Here is a 19,000-nt window from a genome sequence, read left to right as displayed (position 1 = left end):
GGCGTCATAGACGCAAACGATGCAGACATCTTCTGCTGCAGGTGCTCTAGCAGCGCGTGTTCGTAATTTGAAAACGCTTCTAGACGTGCACCGATTGCCTCGGGGCCTAGTGCTACAAGATGTTGCACGCCCTTAGCGTCAAGCAAGGACATCAGCTTTTTAAGCCCGTCTGCATGCCCTGGGGCAAAGAGAACAATTATTTCATCCTCACAGAGGGTCAGTCGTAATGACTCAGGTGTTGATTGATTACAAGTGCAGCGGGGCTACCGTAGCAAAACGTTTGAAGAAGCGTACTTTCGGTCACCGACCTTTTGTTCTTTACAAGAACCAAGTATGAGTTAGCGAATCGTAATCCGTTTACTCCAAGAGTGATTATTGCCTTCCCAAGGCTAATCGACTCTTCGGTTTAAATTCAAAAAGATATTTTTTGTAAATTTATCCTAACGTTAAAAGTTTCCTTAATAAATATAGAAAAATCTAAATACATGTATAACTACTGGCTATCCAGCCCCGTACCTATTTCGTTTGGGTGTGGTCACACCATTCCCATCTGGTGTGACACACACCCCTGTTACCAGGATATGTGTAACCCCGTTACACTAAGCGCAGAGATTCAGAGCTACCACAGATGCTAGATCTCCAAGTACCATAATTTTGGTCAGCAACTAAATACTCGCATCCTTCCATTTTATCGCAGCTGATGGTATTTCGTCGCTGGTTCGCTCATCGCGACCAACTTCTCGCAATTCAGTCAGCCCGTCGCACGAAAGTTGTCTTTATTTTAATTTGACACATACCGCATCTTCGAAAAAAGTCGGATGACAATGTAATGAGTCGCAACTGTCCGAAGACCTCCGTGACCTAAGTAACCTTTACCGCTTTGAGAGAGAGTCTACCGCCATTTCCGGTTTAAGTTTTACATTTTCAACATCATCTGTTGATTCACGCCTTGCCTGTAGGATGGGCATTATTTGAATTGTCTGAAAGATGGCTGTTTTTTTTCATCGCCATATCAGCCTCAACATTTAACCTGTCCTTGTCTACCTCGAAGAGCAAGACGCCTTCTGTAAGCGGCCTCACGGTGGGTGCAAATTGTGCATCCATCAAAGTCTAGTTAGGGCGCCCTTGACGTTTTCTCACAAGTTTCTCGTTGTTGGTGAGCGCATCAAAGCAAGAAATGCTTTCGTTCCTTGGGCCGCCTATTGCGTTTTCCCTCGGGACCAGCTAAATGCGCACGCTTATTAAAGGTGCTAGTGTCCCCAGGACATATAGAAGAGTACTCATTGTTTTATTTCTCACTAGAAGTTTCTGTCTTATTCAATCTCAGTCGTCAAATTGACGACACGTGCCAACAAATGCAATGAAGTTGTGGTGCCCCTTCATAATTCTCGAAATTTCAGGGACAACAAAGGAAGATGTTCGTACACCACAATACAATAGGTATCCCCGTTACACAGTTGCTTTTTTATGACCACCCACTGAGAGCTAATTACGCTCAAACCCTTACATTTCATTGTAAGACAACCAAAACTATCGTCATATTCCCGAATTTAATCCTCGATGGATGGAGCTTACTGTAGGCAGTCTAAACCGAAGCCGTCAGGGGTGCAGCGCCAGTGTTTTATCTTTTTTTGATAGAACGTTTCCTAATTACCATCACAAGTATCTTATTTATTCTACCACTGTTCCAAAATTGAGGAAATGTAAAAACTCCAGTATTATAGGTACAACGGTGGAGGAGTGACACATTTCGCCTCGCTTAGCCTTAACTAGATCGTCGTTGTGGGTTCAAGATGATTAGTTGAGTCTTCCGTTGGACGCAACAGCCCCACTCTAAAAAATAGACAACAGATACTGAAAAAGACAAAAAGCCAAACTGTAGGTAGATGTGCGCAAGTGGTGAGTGTTCAATCCGCTCGTCTTGCCCAACTCTCCATATCAGACTGGAAATCATTTGTCTTTCTCATTTTTGCTAAACTTTTGCAACGTCACTTTGAGCGCACTCAGGGGCGCATTCACCGCTAGCGTTGTTTTGAGCGATGTAGCGACGCAGATTGCGCACAAAGCAAGAGACCTCACCAATGGAGCCTTTTCGGATAACGCTAGACGGGAAATAACCCTTGATGTCCATGTTTAAAATCCAAATCAGACGGCTCTTAAACGGAGATGTTGGGTGCGGCAGGATAACCCAGCCCGTTGGACCGTTTTCTCCACGAGTGATACCCTTTTGCGGCTTTAAGACATTCTTTCCAGCATAGCTGTTAGCAATCACATAACCACCACCATCCTGTCGTCGCCACGTGCGGGTATTGACAAAATCACGACTGGATATAACACCACCAAGAGCAGGAGCCGAAATCAAATGTACCAAATCAGTCGTTTCATCGAGTTTGCAAATCACATTGCTCTCAGCTGCGGTCACATTCCACACTTTGCTAGTTTCCAGGTTCGTATACAATTCGTCAAAGAGCTCATCAGGAGATAGGGCAATATCTGCCTCGCACTTGTAAATGCGAGACGGTTTGCCATCGCGAGAGTACACCGTCACATTTTCTGTAGTGGGAATTTCTTCTGTCCATTCCGAGTTCGTGGTCGCGTCGGAATTCGCCAGTTCTAAGACCTTGTCTAAGGAAACTTGCGAGCTGGCAATGAGCTCGTCACTTAGCGCGGGTGTGATCTTTATTGTGGCATATAAATCCTTTTTGGATTTTTCCGACGAGGTTGAGGGGGCGATTGATGTGGATAGGTCGTCCGAAGCGCTTGAGTCCATACCGCTAAAGATCTTTTCGGCATCTTCCAAATTCGTCACGCCTTCTGTAAAGTTTCGAGAAGCCATAATTCTTATTGCGATCTCGTAGACGTTTCTGATAAAACCAGCCAAGAGTATCCAAATAGCGGGGTTGGACAGCGCTACCTCATCCTTAAGAAACCAGAATGCTGCCGCGAAGCCTAAGGAAGAGGCCATCATAAATTTAAGACTACTTTCTGGGTCCGTGCTCTTGGTCTGTGTCTTCATCACAATATCTTCCTCTTTTCTCATCAGCAGCACTTTCTCTGTTACTACGGAGGTCTCGCCAATGTCCGCTTTGGCGCGGAACCGCGGCCCCAACGCAGCATCTTCAGCCTCGTATAAAACTGCACTGCTGTGCGCGTGGGTAGCACAAGGGTCGCACACACGCTGACGGCGTGGAATTTCACCTGGATTCGTTGCTAGCACCATGCGTGTACGTGAACAGGAGTGGCAGAAGATCTCACCGCATACGCGACAGTGATGGCGGCGATTAACGAGCGAGAAGTTACGCTCGCACTTGGCGCATGTACGTGCAGCTGCGTCTTCAATCCAGCGGCCTGAGACTGTGTCGCGTGCGGCCACATTCATGCCGGTCGGAGACCAACTGCTTGAAGCTGTAGATACGTTAGAGCTAGAGCGAGGGCGCATGGCCATCGAGACACGCGGGCCACCTCCCGCAGCAGCCTTGACAGTGGCCTTTTCGACTCGTGCGGACCGCGCGCTCGAGGGCCTTACACACATTATGCGTTTAAATTTTAGGCTCACAGTTTTCCCGGAGTACTTAAGTAATAGTGAATGCAAGTGGAGGCAGAGAAAGCGAGTGGCGACCGAAAAACGAAGATGGATTTTCTGGGGTTGTGCTCTTGTAGAAATTGAGGGTTATGGATACTAGATTTACGGAACGGGCTTATAACATTGGTGTGCTTTATGCGATCTGACAGGAAATGATCAGAAGTTCTAGGTTTACAGAATATAGAAAAGACTACAAATCTGGTGGAATGTGTGTGTGTAATTCTCAACATTCCGACGTGGCCAAAACTTTTCAGCGAGCTGGCGACAAACGGATCACGTAGGCATGATCGAAATGAAATGATTGCAAACTGTGACTTGTACCTAATGCTCTCGACGAACGAAGAAAGACTAATTCTTAGATTAAGGAGCAGATGATCGGGAGTCCGACTATTAATACAACGATAGACAAAATAGCGCGATTTTTGACACATCATCAGCGCTTACAATGAACGTACCTGCATTGTGTCGACATCGCAGTTGTCACATGAATTTGTTACTCTTAAGAATTGCTCAATTTTGGGGTATCAGAACGATAAAACGAATCGGGACGCTTGACACGACAAAAATGAGCGTGAGCTCATCACAACGCCAGTATGCAGTATGCAGAATGCCATAAACGATCCATCCAAGCTAAAGAAATATTACTGTTGTTCCTCGGACGTAGAGCACCAACAGACTGGCATTTGTCATCGAGTGTTAAGTTGTGGGAGTTATGGTGTTTCATAGAGTGGGCACTTTGCTTTATATAGGATTTCAGTGTTATAAGTACTAATACCGATGTATGTGGTATTTATTGTCTACTCAGGGATTTCAGCAAAGAAGTACTGTCGATTCGATTTCGCATTATCCGAAGATCGGAAAGGTTCGAAGCCGAGAAAGTGTACCAATAACTTGACAAAATTATACTCCATGTAATCTCTTTTCGCGAGCTATACAGTTCCCACCCGCAGCTGCAAAGTTGGCGAGATTTAAACGTGACATATCCATCAACATCACCTTGAATAAAAACACAGACATGAAAAAGGCGGAAAGATGGCCAGCTCGGATTCGAAAGAATAGGGGGCGCACATGAGACTTCCTTAAACGGCCGGAAACGAAACCACTACTGTCGCGCGCCCCGACACCAACTAACATCCTTTGTAAGAAGATTAGTAAAACGCCGTGTTATTCAATGATATTTTGCACTAATTGAATAGACCAGCCTGTCATCGTTAATCACTCTGGAAAATGGCGCTGATCCATCTACTACGGCCTAAATTCTGCAAGATCTTCCAAGGACCATGTTTCCAAAGGAAGCATCACAAAAGAGAGATTCCGACAACGCCAAGATCACATCAACAAAAGGCTTCCCTATTTGCATGTTGCACATACTCGAGCACAGCACGATTGTGCAAAACATGAGTCTTCTCTTTGGTAAGAGGAGAATCGTGCAACGACTGGATCACAGTATTATGTTGTACTCTGTTCACCAAAATCGTTTTTGTCGATGAATTCTATCCTATCCGTTCAGGTAAGTGATAGCCCCACCACTGTTGCATAATTTCCTAGTACGATGGTATGGAAGTGTCTTTCTTTGCTCCAGCGTTTGTCCGACGCACGAGTAGCGCTCAATTGTCTCGTGAAACAGATATTTAGACCGTATCGTGTATGTTAACAGACCAAAATTGGAGATGTTTTCTTCTGTATTGGTGCAGATCGCGATCCTTGCTGACGCAGGTAGTCGGTTGAAGTTTGACTATCTATCGCCAGACCTGCTGTATGAGCTTCACCATTGAAGAAATGGTCTGCAATATAGCACTATCTCCGTTATCCCAAATTTAGTTTCAGAAATCACGTCATAATCATGACAACTTCCCAATGTAACAGCAACAACACGGCAACTCTTATGTCACCACGTCGTGATTTTTTTCAACGAAGGATTCGAGGAATCCGTAGAAGCCTCTAAATTGCTGTCTCACTCCTAGCATTCAGCCCTCTGAATGTGTCCAAAATAACAAATCCATTCGTGGTGGTACCACGATTTTAGCTCTAATACTTTATTTAACAGTACTACAATATATCTGTACGAGAGCTATTGCCTGGGTAGTGAAGGAGAGTGGTCTAATGCAGCTAATCTATTGACGAATTTTAACATTTCTCCTTTCAATCTCGTGAAGATCAACTGCTCCGCTTAGTGATTGCGGTACCATCAAATCTTTACAAGGATTACCGATACCGAAGCCCGGCTTTTTACCCGCGCGTGGCTTCATAAGCTTCATGAAACCCGCAACTCGAGCTGCGCCCAGAAAATACCCAGGAGGCCTCGACCCTTTTACGTTTCACTATCAGAAGTCTTGGGTGACCTCAGCTCACAGCTTCGAATTTTAACCTTGACAGTGAGAGACCAATATATAAGACCGCAAAAAATGGTCGTCTCATCGAAAAACCTCGACTCACACTTCTTCTGAGATTTTGATCAGTAATTATTGACCGATTGTCTCAAAACTTAAGAAGTTACGTTCATCATGTTCTCAATAATATCAATTAGTTGTGCTACACATCTTGATATCAATGCACTGAGAGTCCTCAGTAACGGAACAGACCTCAACAGGTGACGAGATCACCAAAGCTGGTGGGTGGCTTCATGTCACTTCCTGGCTTATGGCACTACGGCCATGCCATTTCTATGCAGATACAAGACCAAATAACGCTCGACAGTACCAAATACTCGAATAATCTATATAAATAGTTTTAGGATCATCGACATTCTCTAATCGCGAGTCGAACGGATATGGTATCCGTACTCTGCACTATTAGTTCCTCTTGATAATGTCAACTTCCTACATCGCGTTGAGCAAAACTCTATGGCGCTTCTGAATGTATCAGGACTTTCCATGGTTACACTTACCCCGGGAGTTCATGTTGATAAACAACAGTCCTAGTAGGGTTTATCTGCGCGCTGACTCTCGTAGGGGGGATAAGCTCCCATTAAGAAGGAGTCATATTCCTTCACGAGGTACACAAGAATCGAGCTCTATCCAAGAGGCCGCCCTGCTCCTAATTTAGCTCCGCGTTGTCCCGCGAGGGGATCACCGGTCAACAATGCGTGGAAGGTCGAGCCTTCATACCTCTCAACAAACAAGGAAAGTGGCACGCAGGCGCAGATGTTTTTAGATATAACATCTGCGACCTCATCGATGTTCCCCAGGAAATAGTGATCGCACACTGTTCCTTAGAATGACTCAGATCCAACAAATCTGTCCTATCACGGCGCGGCTAGTAAGAGTCTACTGCTTCTGACGTAATCATAGATCCTTCATCTCCCACGCACTATTTGTGCTTTGCATCTCAAAGTTGTTTGGTGGACAAGGAAAATCTCGGTGTGAGTCGCATTTGTTCGAAAATCGTCCATGACGATGGTAATGTTACAAGAGGGCCTGCCGCATTACATCGATGACTCAGCAACTCTTGGATGTAGCCCGCTAATTATCTCCCTCTAGAACAATAGGTGGGAGTGCTGGGCGTTTACATGGTGCACCTGGTCCAACGGTGCGAACTCCCGTAACCTACGAAGCATCCTTACCTTTAATATTGAAACACCTCTTCTTAATACATCATGCACGTTCGGGTGCACTACTGCAAGCGGCCTCATATCTTGGGGACCGCCAGCGCAACAGCATCTCCTTTGATTCGAGCTTTAGTCGCTATCTGGAACTTTCTCGATAGTTTTTTTTCAGAGGTAGAGATTTCTCCTCTACCTACTCTCATAAGTCTGAAAGCTAAGTATGTGAGGTCACGCGACGAGATCTAGTTGCATTTTTGCCGACGATTGGTGAAACCTTCATGGAGGTGTCTCACCAATGCATTTCCTTTGTTAATGACCTCCTTTAGATGAGCCATTATCGGTCTCGGCCATACGGTGCTAACTGCGTTATCCCTTATGAGAGCTATGAAAGAGACTAGCTTAAAAGGCATGCCTAGGTGTTTTGAGATCAGAATTTTGAGCCGCTTGTGTGCCATTATCACGGAAATTTGGAATGATTTCATACTTGGTCGTTGAATTGATAAAAAAACTGCCAAATACAACATAGCTGCCGTGCTCTTTGCTGAGATTTAGTGTTGACTCTACGAATCCAAGTAAACAACGGCAGATGCTTTCTACACCTAAACGAAGAAATTGATTTTGATAAAATTTAAATGCTTTTGTTGATCATCTTTTTGTCTAGTTATATATATCATAGTCTAGTTCAGGATGATATCATATATACCTTTTTTGCCATCATTGAGATCAAAGACCTATGTGTCACACGGACCCCTCTCTTCTCTTCTCCCCACCAAATTGAAACCACTGAGGGGTGGCGTCAAGAACACACGAGGCTTTATTGGGCCATATGAAAAAGAGTGGAGATATAAACAGCACTGTTCAACTTGAGTTCATCGAGTAAAGTATCTATTTGGAACCGCTATCGTTCAGCGCCAAGCTTCAATGGAAACCCTTACCGCGCGATTTTTGCGTTCCGTTTGATTATCGCTCTATGGACGGTCAGCTTCTAGCACCTAAAGCGCTGCAATCTGGCTGTAAAGCTTGAAGAGACAGCCACTACAGGCAGGTTGTATAAACAAAGGAATTTGTTGAGATACAGATTTGCTAAATTTCTACCAGCGTTAGCGCCGCTGGCAGCAGCAAGATAAGGTACAAGGTGGGCCTTACAAATAGTACCGACAAAAAGCCTCATATCAATATATACTATTACTTTACTGGTGTGGACAAATAACTTTACTCTCGGATCATTCGTCGGGGCCGTGCAATTTTACACGTTGTACGGGTGCGAAGGTGACTACTTATTGGATGTTTTCTGTTGTGGGACACCCGTTCATAGTGTACACCAATTCATATACCTCTCTCCAACGAGACGGCCTTTTAATGAGTTCAACGCACAGAATCTGGAGAGTGAAATTGAGAGCGTTATAAGTGATTATCTTTCTTTTTCGCTCCGCTATTTCGACATTGAATTGAATCAAGATTTGCTATAAATTAGCCAATGCCCAATATATATGCTACAAGATATTTATTAAAAACGGTATCGCTTGACGTAATAGAAAAGTGAGCGCAAATTTTATACATTAGTGTATATACACAATTGAATATTCGTTGCACCCATTACGCCAAGAAGTGATATGTTAATATAAACTTTGCACAAAAGTGAACGCTAAAAAATCATCCATTGTACTCGAAGTTTTACATTTCTCCTTCTACCCTCCAGTGCTTGCATTTAAAACCATCTCCGCATCAAAGGTCCTCACCTGGTCCGAATACCATAAGGCTCAGCGATCCTCCAAGTACGGTGCAGTCTGAGTGCCTGACGATTTTAATCATTTTTGTGGGAAGATCATGGTGCTCTCCGACAAGAGTAGTCGCAGTAACGCTTCGTGTCCTAATCTGACACATCTGCCCCCACCTTAAGAGAAGCGATATTGGAGACAAGGCGGTCTGTATGCTTTACTTCCCCTCTACAAGAGTTATGAACTCTGTGACCACTCACCTCGAGTAAAAAACTCCCACGAAAACAAGATGGCGTCCAGCTTCTCCAGCTTCTCACCTATGAGGTGAATTTGGCTCACATCATCTAGCGTGGCTCGTCTACAGCCCAAGAGTCATAACAAGCTGAACAAACTCGACAGATTCACGTTTATTGATTCAGTTCATTATAATCTATACGATGTTGCTTGTTGAACCGAAGGGGCTTACGCGCTTTTAAGTACCGGCCTTCCGCTCAAATAGACAGCAAAAGCCCGCACGTTGCTCCACGAACACTGAGCGATTTCACAGGTCACATATCCTGAGAATACTGCCTGCAATAAAAGCATAAGCAGTCGGAAGCTCATTGCTCTCCAAGAGACTGTGCCTTGGATACTTGATGATGACCTGAGAGCTGGAATCGTGCTTACGTATCTAATGGGTGCACAAGACACCCTGCCTACTCAGCTAACGATTGGCAAGTCGGCATTCGTAAAGCAAACTTCCGTCAAAAAAGCGTTTTAATGTATGATTATGGTTGGAAACATAATAAGAACATCGAGGTGAAGCCTTATCACCTTGTTGCTATTAGACTTGCTCATTTCTTATGAGCTACCGACCAAGTTCCAATAATGGAACAAGGTCAACCACAACTCGCTAATAGGAAGCATTGTGCGCCGATCAACCATGCCTTTTCTCCAAAGAAGAGTTAAGCCGAATTGTGCGCAAGGGGGTTTACGCGGTAATGTCAGCGAGGAAACAGCGTCAAAGTCAGAACTTCAATTCTCATGTCTGCTCCACTTTGAAAGCGGCAACCCTTGCCTAAGAAGCAACGGATATTTAGATAAGACATTTTGCGGATGTGCTCTCTGAGTTACGCAATCGCACCGAGATTCCAGCTGCTCATAACCGTGTCTCTGCTCTAGAGCAGAAAATAGCGATGCTACTTGGGATGGTTTACGCTGCACTATCTCGAACAAAGCGCTCTACATCCGACTAGCTCGTAAGGTCAAGATCATGAGTGGCTTGAGCAAGCCCACGCAGAACACAGGGTGTGTTCACATTCCCATTCACGTGTCATTGCAAAAAACTAAATACTTTTATTCTACAGCCGTGAACGGTTCGATGCGGTGTGGACGCAGCTTAGTCTTGGATACCGCTCTTCTTTGGTTAGTAGATAAGCAGATTTTTATTTGAACGTTTTTTTCTCTGACTAATCATGCGTGCTTTGTTTGGCGTAAGCTTGTTCAATCTCATTCGAATAAGATTAGTGCTTTCTCAGCAAGGTGTAGCCGCACTGATATCGATCATTCGAATGTGTAAACGTTTCCCCCACCAAAACGAAAGCGGAGCTGTAATAAGAAACGTTAGGAATAGCGAAATGATTCTAACAGCGGCATGCACTGCATAACTTATCGCAAACTCAATAAGAAAAGTAATGTGCTGTAGCAACGCGATCCCTGCGCGCAAGTACTTTGGATGCTATTTTGAACCTCGCGGAGATGGATTTTATTTAACATCAAATACGAGATTATCATCTATGAACACGTTCAGTATGATACTTGGCTCACAAAACAAAGTTTGCCACAGTCTTCCTTCCAAGCGCATTTCGTCGCTTAACATAATAGTAACCGGCAAGCCATGTTGGCGCAAAACTTTGCCTAGGAACAGCTTGAATAAATCTTGCTGGAAACGGATCAGCCGAACGACCCAATTTGCTGATACGGACAAGTAAAACCACGATGACGGTATCGCTGAGCGAATATATCGTAATTCTGAGACCAGATTCATACTGTTGAGCTGCCAGCACTCGTCAAAACCAGCGGGCTGGCCGAAAGTGCTGAGGCATGCGGCGATAAGTAACTCGTTAACATGTTTCACAAGTGCTTACAGATGAGATTACAAACTTTGATATGCTGATCTACATGTACGTCGCGTACTGTGATCGGTATGTCACTACTCTCCCGAGATGGCTACTTAACTAGTATCACGTGCTGAATACTGGATTTGTATTTGAGGTCATAATAGTGAGTTACGACCACACATGAATTAGTGCTCTAAACCAGTAAGTCCCGGATCTAAGAAAAATGTGCAAAATTGCATCCGAGCACTTCAAATTCAGTGGCATCTGAGCTTCCAAACGTCTCGCTTCATCAAGCATCCAGCAACGCAGCGCATGGTGCATCAATTCGCACGCCACACGTATCACAAGCAGTGACGTTTCCTTTGTAAATCTTGACAGCTCATAGTGGGGGCTGTCAGATGGCGCTTCCATCATCACATAAATTGACCAGGCGCATGATGAAATCCGAAGGATAATTAGCAAAGAAGAATAGCTATTTTTTCTTTTTTCGAACGAGATGTGATGACAATATCACTGTGTGCAACATCCCACCGTTTGTAATAGATTTAGATCATGAGTTGTTGAATGTAGTAACGTCGTCAACACATTCTGTTCTATAATCTATAGGGGGAAATCATTCATTGCTGATTTCATACCTGTGACCTGAAATACAAGCCGAGTCAGCTTAATGTGGTGCCGGATTCGCTTTCGAGTCGCCCTGAATATGGCTTGTCTTGCACCACGACGGTGGCAACGCCAATTGTGGAGGTAGTGTACAGCGTATGGGACAGACGCAATATTCGTTACGTTGCTTAAACATCTGGGAAGCAACAAGTTTGATATATCAAAAGCGCGCCAGGCTTTATCCCATGATTTTGCTATCTTACAGCATGAACTCTGGTGACACATGGTGGATCACGTTGAAGGCCTTGTACCAAGTACGAAATACTGTACGAGGCACATGGTACCCATTTAGATGGTAACCTGAAGGAAGACATACTGCTCGGTGAGCGCTATGTATTGGAGATCCAACCAGTATAAGTAGTCAAGCACAAAACTGCACATGTGAAACGTGTCTGTGGGTTAGATCCTCACTGCATGCGGCGGCACCTTTGATTAGCCTGGCGGTTGCGGCAGAGTGATGACAATCGTTTGGTTTTAATGGACAAAGTATCGATTCTGTAAAAGCCGTGTAGTTTCATATCTCTACTGTCGGCGATACTTTGACAGGTGTGGATATTACTAAGCTGTCTTTCGAAAAGTGTTTCAACAACACGGCTTGCCTATACCCTTTGTATCAATAGAGATAAGAGCTTTACAAATAAGTGTTCTTTATGCTGGGCACCGGATTGAACACGTCAAACTCTGACAATCCGCAAAATATGGTCTGAGATAACGAGTTAATTGCGTAGTGGTGAAATTTATCCGTAGCACATATGCAGAGATGCCGCGGTGCTAGATTCATATGCTTCTTTTGATAGAGTATCTGTTGAGTAACGGAGTATATTCTTCGACAGACTTACCCAAGAATACACAAATCATTTTATTCTTGCGCTCGATGTCGCCACGGAGTGGCTTCATGCTGAGGGGATGTCCGTCAAAAATGTATATCAAATAACAGCTCGCCTACACTTCTTAGCAATATGCGCAATCTTATCTCGATAAGTATGAGCGTCGTGCGCAAGTGCGCAACGACATGACTGCGAGACCTGTCAAACATAATAAAAACGTCGATGCCGGCGCAGGTGATATACACCCGAAAATGCTGTGGTGTGAAGTTGTATTGAGTCCAATTAACGTACTTACACATACAATGTGTGCGGTCTAAAATATTAAATTGTACTGCGCTACGTTCGACTGATCGCAGTCGAAGCGTATACGAATTGTGCTGTACCCATAACATTCAAGACAAAATGCAATCCGATCCTGTGCCTTACGAAGGCTTATTGAAGACGTACCACTACCTCGCTCTAACGGATCAGTCGAAGGATATATGTGTTGCTGTAGATGATTAATGCCTCTACTATTCCCTGAGGCTAAGCATCTCTGTGCTCCAAACAGCAATGCTTTTCTGAGCTGCTGAAAGTACTAGTACGAGCGCGAAACTTAGAGAGCAAAACCATGATCTGACTCATCTTCGCGCTAATGCACGCCAGATCTCTAGGATAGGATTGACGTGCCACTACAATCGAGAGAGCGCACGATAACCAGGTGTAGGAGAGTCGACCACAGCTGGCATTTATGCTATGAACTAGAGGTAACCAGCGTTTAGGTGAAGCGTTAAGTGCATAGGTGAATATACCGGGGCTGTATCAGTCAATGATAAAGTAGTAGGGATACCCTTAATAAGAAAGTCATGGAATTTGGTTCCCATCTTGGCAATCTTGCTCTGGTTTTGTCGTTGCCGACGCCAAGGCTACCCTCGGCATTTATCTTTGTTAGAGCAGAGGCAGGGGCGCTTAGCGTAGCGCACTCCCACTAGCGAGTGGCGATCGATCTTGCAATGACAAAGAATCGTGGTCTGTAGTTGTTACTGCTAGCTCATCGGACCGAGCGGGGCTATAAATAGCGATATTTGAGGTGATGATTTTCACCTCAAGGTCTTCTTCGCATACATTGGCACATTTGCTAGATTAAAGTTTTTACTGTACACCCCTCATGACGGTTACGTGTTTAATTGACCACTTATGGTTTAAGTACAATCAATACTTCGGGAAGTGATAATTCGAAACCACCAAAAACGTCTGCTTGTATATGGAATGAATGAAGAAGTGTGTTTGTTGGAAGACTTTCTAGAGCTCGTTTGGCTCTGGCGTGATCGAGCGATCTCACGAAAACCCGTTAAAGGGCTCTGCATCAATGTGGCGAGCATCTCTGGGAGATTAAAACGATTTTAAAGCATACTTCCTAGTCGGCGTGACTTTCACACATGCCGTTGCTTGATTTCCTGATCCATATTCATCTCATCACCAACGAGTTGGATATCATCGTGAGATCCAAGATGAAGGGTCGTAGCACGTTGCGGTGTTAAAGAGGCTTGGAGTACTGACTCGCGGAGGCAAAGCACAGTGAGTGCCTCCGCCTTAGAACGGTTGGGACGTGTTTTCTGGGTGGCGACGAAGATGTTTAATAAGGACTCGGAAAATCACTACGGCTAGCTATAGTGATCTGGGCCAAAGTCAAGTGGCACTATGAAAACGTGCCGGACAGTCTGCATCATTTTTTGTACTCAGCACAAAAGGAATCACTCCAAGAGCAACTGTATCGCATCGAGTCTAACTCCACAGTTTGCCTTTTCGAGTATTCTTGCTCAAGGAGTCTTCTCCTGTAGCTTCAGAAAAATCCTCGCGACTGACTGACAAAACACTCTTGGTGATGGATACAAGGGTTTTCCGATGAGAACTATCAAAAGAAGCGTGAGCCCGAGTATGTTCTACAGTCTAGTGGGGGTCTTAACAGAAAATATACAGTTACTTTGTGTGCATACACCTTATCAGTATTCAAACTTGGTACGAATCACAACGCACTATTTTGAAAATTTTGTGCATATATTATTAACGAAGTGTCGATATTTCGAAGATGAATTGAACTTATAAAGAACACCAGCGTACGCGTGAGCTACGAACGTCAGACAAAAGAAACGATCTTATCGCAAAGAAAAAAATTATTTGGCTAAATAGGAATGGACTTAAATATATGTACTCTTGAAATAGCAGAGTGAGATTCTTTGGGGATCTTTCCTGGAAGACGCAGACGAAACCAACCTCTGTGCATTGTATACACAGCGTCAATAAGTCGAATACTATTTGTGCAAGGTACACAACATTCTCGTTGCACTTGGCTGCACTTAGTAAATCTGACGACTGAGTCATTTAAAGAATGTATATGGCGAGGATAAATCAAAAGTCGTTCATTTATAAACCCTTGAAATAACTAGACCATGCTCAGCGTTAATTTCGATGGGATCGAAGAACCGACGGTAAGAGAATCGAATACGGCAATCACTCACTTAAAGGTGATGATCAGCCCTGAGAATATGGTGGTGGGATATTTATGGAGTGCTCAAACCGGGTGCCGATAAGCAGATAATTTCTGCATTGATGCAAATTGGTGTTGAAATTCCAGCCAGTCATTTCTTCTAGACGCGACATCTATATGGTCAACCAATTGACCACGCCTCACACGTAGCGATAGCGCGTCAAAAAGGGCGAGAGCGGAAATGGACACTCACTTGCAGTATCTCGGCATAAGAAGCAATTTCAACATGAAGGTATTTAAAAAGACTGGTGTTGAGCGTGTTCGTCCCGCCAAGCCAGGCATATCAACTTTTGTCTACCGATCAGAGGAGGCGGGATCTGGCGAAAAGTGGCCAGAAGCTAAAGCTCTAGCTGCCGCAAAGACGCCACGCCTGGTACCAACGGTGATAAGTGCTGCTATCTTTATGGATGGCTTCCAAACGGGCGTGGCTTCCACTGAGGTCATCGGCGCCCACCAATAACTTTTCCGAAAAACTGCGAAATATTGCATTACCAGCGGTATTTAACTCCCATGCCGCGATGGCCGGATTGTGCAATTTAAGTGGCTGGGTTTTGGGCGTGCTAAAGGCGATGAAAGCCAGCTGAGTCGAGAAAAAAAGAAAGAGTGTTTTCTGTTGAGCAACGTAGTGGTTTTCGTAGATGGCTGATCCATACGAGCACTAAACATTTGCGCCTTGCAGGACTAATCGCATTTTGCTGAAAAGAGCGGAGGGTCGGACACCCACGCTAAGGATTCCGACAAACACATAGCGGGAAAGGTCGGAACTCAGTTGAAGCTGATGCCCTGCTGGGACTTAAAGGGGTTCTCTCGGACCTTGTGGAGAAGCTGTACAATGAGAGTTATTCCTAAGAAAACGACTCAGGCCCATTGCCCAGTGTTGCTAGTCGTCAATGACAACGTCCCTTGCTATGTGAGCCTTTAAAAGTCAGATTTAGGTGCACCGTGCAGTCACGTACGACATGACACTGTCATTTGGCAGCTCGCGGAGGCATTAAGGATACCAAATATAGATACGATTTCCGTGCGTCTTGAGACTGGACGCTAGTAATAGATTGAGTGATGTGCCTTGAGATAGTTTGCAGACTTTGAGAGCGTGGAGCGCCGTCTCGTCCTGGACCTGAATTCTTAAAATTGGAGCTCATCCAATACAAGAAGAGGCTTAAACGCCACAAGCCATTAATAGATTTGATGTAAAAAGAGTGAGGTGTCATACACTTCTCTCCTGATGGAGCTTGAGCGAGTCATAAATTCACCAGTGTCAGGAAGCAGAGCGTATTTGATGCAGAAAAAAATCGCGATTACTCTTGTGCAGATCATAGAGATGTATCCATTTGAAAGCGATGTTGTTTATAGGCGTAATCAGGATTTAAAGATCACGAGCGGGTGTGACTCACGGTATCAGGATAAGATAAAATCGAATGAGTGAATAGCGTCAACTGCTGATGAAAGACAGCGATATCGCTTTCCCTGTGGTATGCACCAAGAGCAAGTTCTCTGGAATTTACTAGTTTTGCCGTAGAGACTATTTAATGCACCAACGACGTTCAATCGTCTGATGGAAAAAATAACCATTTTGACCACATTGTACCTAATCATATACAAGCTCGACGTTATATGCGTCCGCGGCCAAACAGTGCAAAGACAGTCGAATTTTAAAAATCATATCGAGCACTTACCAGCGATGCTCGGATGTATGCGCCTATCGAGGCTACTATCCAAAATGTAGGTGTTTATGACGCCGACAGAGTCTCCTGTCTGGTTCACTTCATAGCGGATCATGACCTGTGGGTAAATTTTGCAGAGATTAAGGCCAATTAAATTGGGTGGTGTTTCTGTTCCAAAAAGGGCTAACGGAAAAGGCACAGCCTGGACATCCATTGTACAGGTTCTTTAAAAACATGACGAATCCTTATCGCTTCCATTAAACTGTATATCAAATGATGCTGGGGTGCGTCAGAAGAGGTGGCATTCTAGACTGTGAGAGATAGCCTCGTGCGTGCCCCAATTCCTGCCTTTTTGACTCCCAGTCGGCCATTTTGTATCGTTTGTGACATTCCTGCTTTTGTCGTACGTTGTGCTCTACTCAAAGCTGATATCAATGAACATGAATGTGTGGTCGTGTTTGAGTCTCACCAGCTGAAAGTGGCTGAGATGAATGCTTCTGATCACGATTTGGAGCAACTTGCAATCAAGGTGCGGGTGAAGCTTCGAAAACGCTCCCGATACCACTGGATAGACAATGCGAACACTACGATATATGTCGTTTTGAGATCTTTCTAAGTTGACAATCTTACTTCTACCGATGTACTGCCCAATTACGTGCGACCTTCAAGCTTGGGAGTTACAAAACCACATAAATTTAGAACTCACAATATTTTGACCAATACTAGATATATTTGCTTTACAATCTCTCAAATAGCTCGCGTTATTATTCGACGTACGCATGTGTTTCATCATTTTCGAAGTATCGGTACTTATTGCAGTGGGGGCTGCCGTAGCTATCTGCTGAGTGGAAGCTAAGCCAAGATCACCGACCTTACGTTCCTTACAAGAACCAGTGTAAGTGTGGAGTATCGCAATACGCTACCTCCAGGTAATACTTAAGGCGCCAGACAAGGTAGAGGCGCTCTTCCGCTCAGAATTGAATCTGTATTTGATTGTTTTAGTTGCGGCAGAGCGGCCAATATCAAAAACCTAGCGTTTTTCTAATTAATATAGCAAGACCTAATTAATGTTGTAAAGCCAAAAAAATATGAATTGCTACTGGCAATCCTGCCACGTTAGTGGCGCTTCTTACGGAGTAGCTACACCATTCTGTGTTAAACCAACTTATGTAATTCTACCTATGTTCGGTTACATCATCGTTTGTAACCCGCCCCTTTCCTACAAGGGTACGAGAAATTCCGTTACACTCTGGTTGCGTGTAATCCCGTAACACTTATCTATATTTACTATCGCACAAAAGTGCAATTTGAAATTCTTACAATTGTATAGCATTGTTCAAACCAAGCGTACTTAAAGAGAACATTGTGAATAAAATACTACGTCGCAGAACATCAAGCATTTCCGTCTTTATGGGTGTAACAATTCTAACCATTTGTAGTGGACTGACAGCAAGCGGCAACACACTTTCGTCTACTATGCCAACGCAATGCGAAAACTCGAAGTCTGAAAAACAGCCACCCAGCACACGACGTTATCGTGAAATGGAAAGGTTACATGTGATGTTTGTTAAGATAAACATCGCACACCCAACATTAAGAAATTTTATCGTTAACCAACGCATTAGGGGAGGTCTCACTCATTGTCGCCAAGGCGTAGGACCGAGAGCTTCTCGAAAAGCTAGTGCTCAAGCTTTCTCGAATTAATACGTTTAATTTCGAAATACAGCTGGCTCAGAACCGCATCTATGCTTTTTGCCCAGAGTAAGCTTTGAATCAAGCGTCTGTATCAACAAACCCGCAGATGGGTTACACGGACGTGTTCGTGCGCTCGTGCCAGGAACAGAACCGAGGACCTCTAAAGTAGTGTTTCGCTCTGTTCGTTCAAGAACACATATTTAAGATCAATTCTATTCAGACTTCACAACTTATATACGTTCACTACCCCTCACATAAAGCTGCGCTCTCATCTGATGTGCAACTAGCAGTCCACGTTGACCTCCGGCCCCCTTTTTTAAGCATGATAACCTCCATGTGAACAAAATCGGTACGCATGATATGTTTGTAATTACACCAAGTAAATACAAATTTTGTTTGATTTTACTGTTTATATTGTACCAATATAAATGGTAAGTGGTTATTGGATAACCATACTGGGGCTCACACTTGCTTTGTCTTTCTTGAGCCCTGCGCGAAAACTACCAGCAATTACTCTCTCTGAAGCTTCAATCCACTCTCTGATCTATATTGACTGCTCTTCTAGGCTTACATATACGGGGTTCGCTCCCGTGCACCGGCCAAAAATATCTGTCTGTCCCTGCTTGCAGTGTTGTCGTCGCGATCAAACCGCTTATACAAAATAATGACGAGGATGCCAG

General features: G+C 44.2%; 6 protein-coding genes across 6 annotated transcripts; 2 read left to right on the top strand and 4 right to left on the bottom strand.

Annotated features, from left to right (window-relative positions):
- Nucleotides 1-665: 665 nt before the first annotated feature.
- Nucleotides 666-968, bottom strand: PHALS_08972 (uncharacterized protein; the record flags this gene model as incomplete). The annotated part of the gene is made up of 3 exons (XM_024724417.1): nucleotides 666-736; nucleotides 798-861; nucleotides 921-968. 3 exons carry the CDS (start codon nucleotides 966-968, stop codon nucleotides 666-668), a joined length of 183 nt encoding a protein of 60 aa, XP_024575296.1.
- Nucleotides 969-1,972: 1,004 nt separating this feature from the next.
- PHALS_08971 (steroidogenic acute regulatory protein) lies at nucleotides 1,973-3,532 on the bottom strand (the record flags this gene model as incomplete). The annotated part of the gene is made up of 1 exon (XM_024724416.1): nucleotides 1,973-3,532. One exon carries the CDS (start codon nucleotides 3,530-3,532, stop codon nucleotides 1,973-1,975), a length of 1,560 nt encoding a protein of 519 aa, XP_024575295.1.
- A 2,165-nt stretch (nucleotides 3,533-5,697) lies between these two features.
- Nucleotides 5,698-6,086, bottom strand: PHALS_08970 (uncharacterized protein; the record flags this gene model as incomplete). The annotated part of the gene is made up of 3 exons (XM_024724415.1): nucleotides 5,698-5,858; nucleotides 5,936-6,026; nucleotides 6,081-6,086. 3 exons carry the CDS (start codon nucleotides 6,084-6,086, stop codon nucleotides 5,698-5,700), a joined length of 258 nt encoding a protein of 85 aa, XP_024575294.1.
- Nucleotides 6,087-13,846: 7,760 nt separating this feature from the next.
- Nucleotides 13,847-14,143, bottom strand: PHALS_08969 (uncharacterized protein; the record flags this gene model as incomplete). Its single annotated transcript, XM_024724413.1, has 2 exons — nucleotides 13,847-14,029; nucleotides 14,132-14,143. The coding sequence occupies 2 exons, from the start codon at nucleotides 14,141-14,143 to the stop codon at nucleotides 13,847-13,849; spliced, it is 195 nt and encodes a 64-aa protein (XP_024575293.1).
- A 720-nt stretch (nucleotides 14,144-14,863) lies between these two features.
- On the top strand, nucleotides 14,864-15,111 carry PHALS_08968 (uncharacterized protein; the record flags this gene model as incomplete). Its single annotated transcript, XM_024724412.1, has 2 exons — nucleotides 14,864-14,994; nucleotides 15,066-15,111. The coding sequence occupies 2 exons, from the start codon at nucleotides 14,864-14,866 to the stop codon at nucleotides 15,109-15,111; spliced, it is 177 nt and encodes a 58-aa protein (XP_024575292.1).
- Nucleotides 15,112-18,035: 2,924 nt separating this feature from the next.
- PHALS_08967 (uncharacterized protein) lies at nucleotides 18,036-18,329 on the top strand (the record flags this gene model as incomplete). Its single annotated transcript, XM_024724411.1, has 2 exons — nucleotides 18,036-18,187; nucleotides 18,251-18,329. The coding sequence occupies 2 exons, from the start codon at nucleotides 18,036-18,038 to the stop codon at nucleotides 18,327-18,329; spliced, it is 231 nt and encodes a 76-aa protein (XP_024575291.1).
- Between the last annotated feature and the right edge of the window lie 671 nt (nucleotides 18,330-19,000).

Source organism: Plasmopara halstedii (genome assembly GCF_900000015.1).
Source record: "Plasmopara halstedii genome assembly, contig: Scaffold_323, whole genome shotgun sequence".
Classification (NCBI taxonomy): Eukaryota; Oomycota; class Peronosporomycetes; order Peronosporales; family Peronosporaceae; genus Plasmopara; species Plasmopara halstedii.
This window is presented reverse-complemented; position numbering and strand designations above follow the sequence as displayed.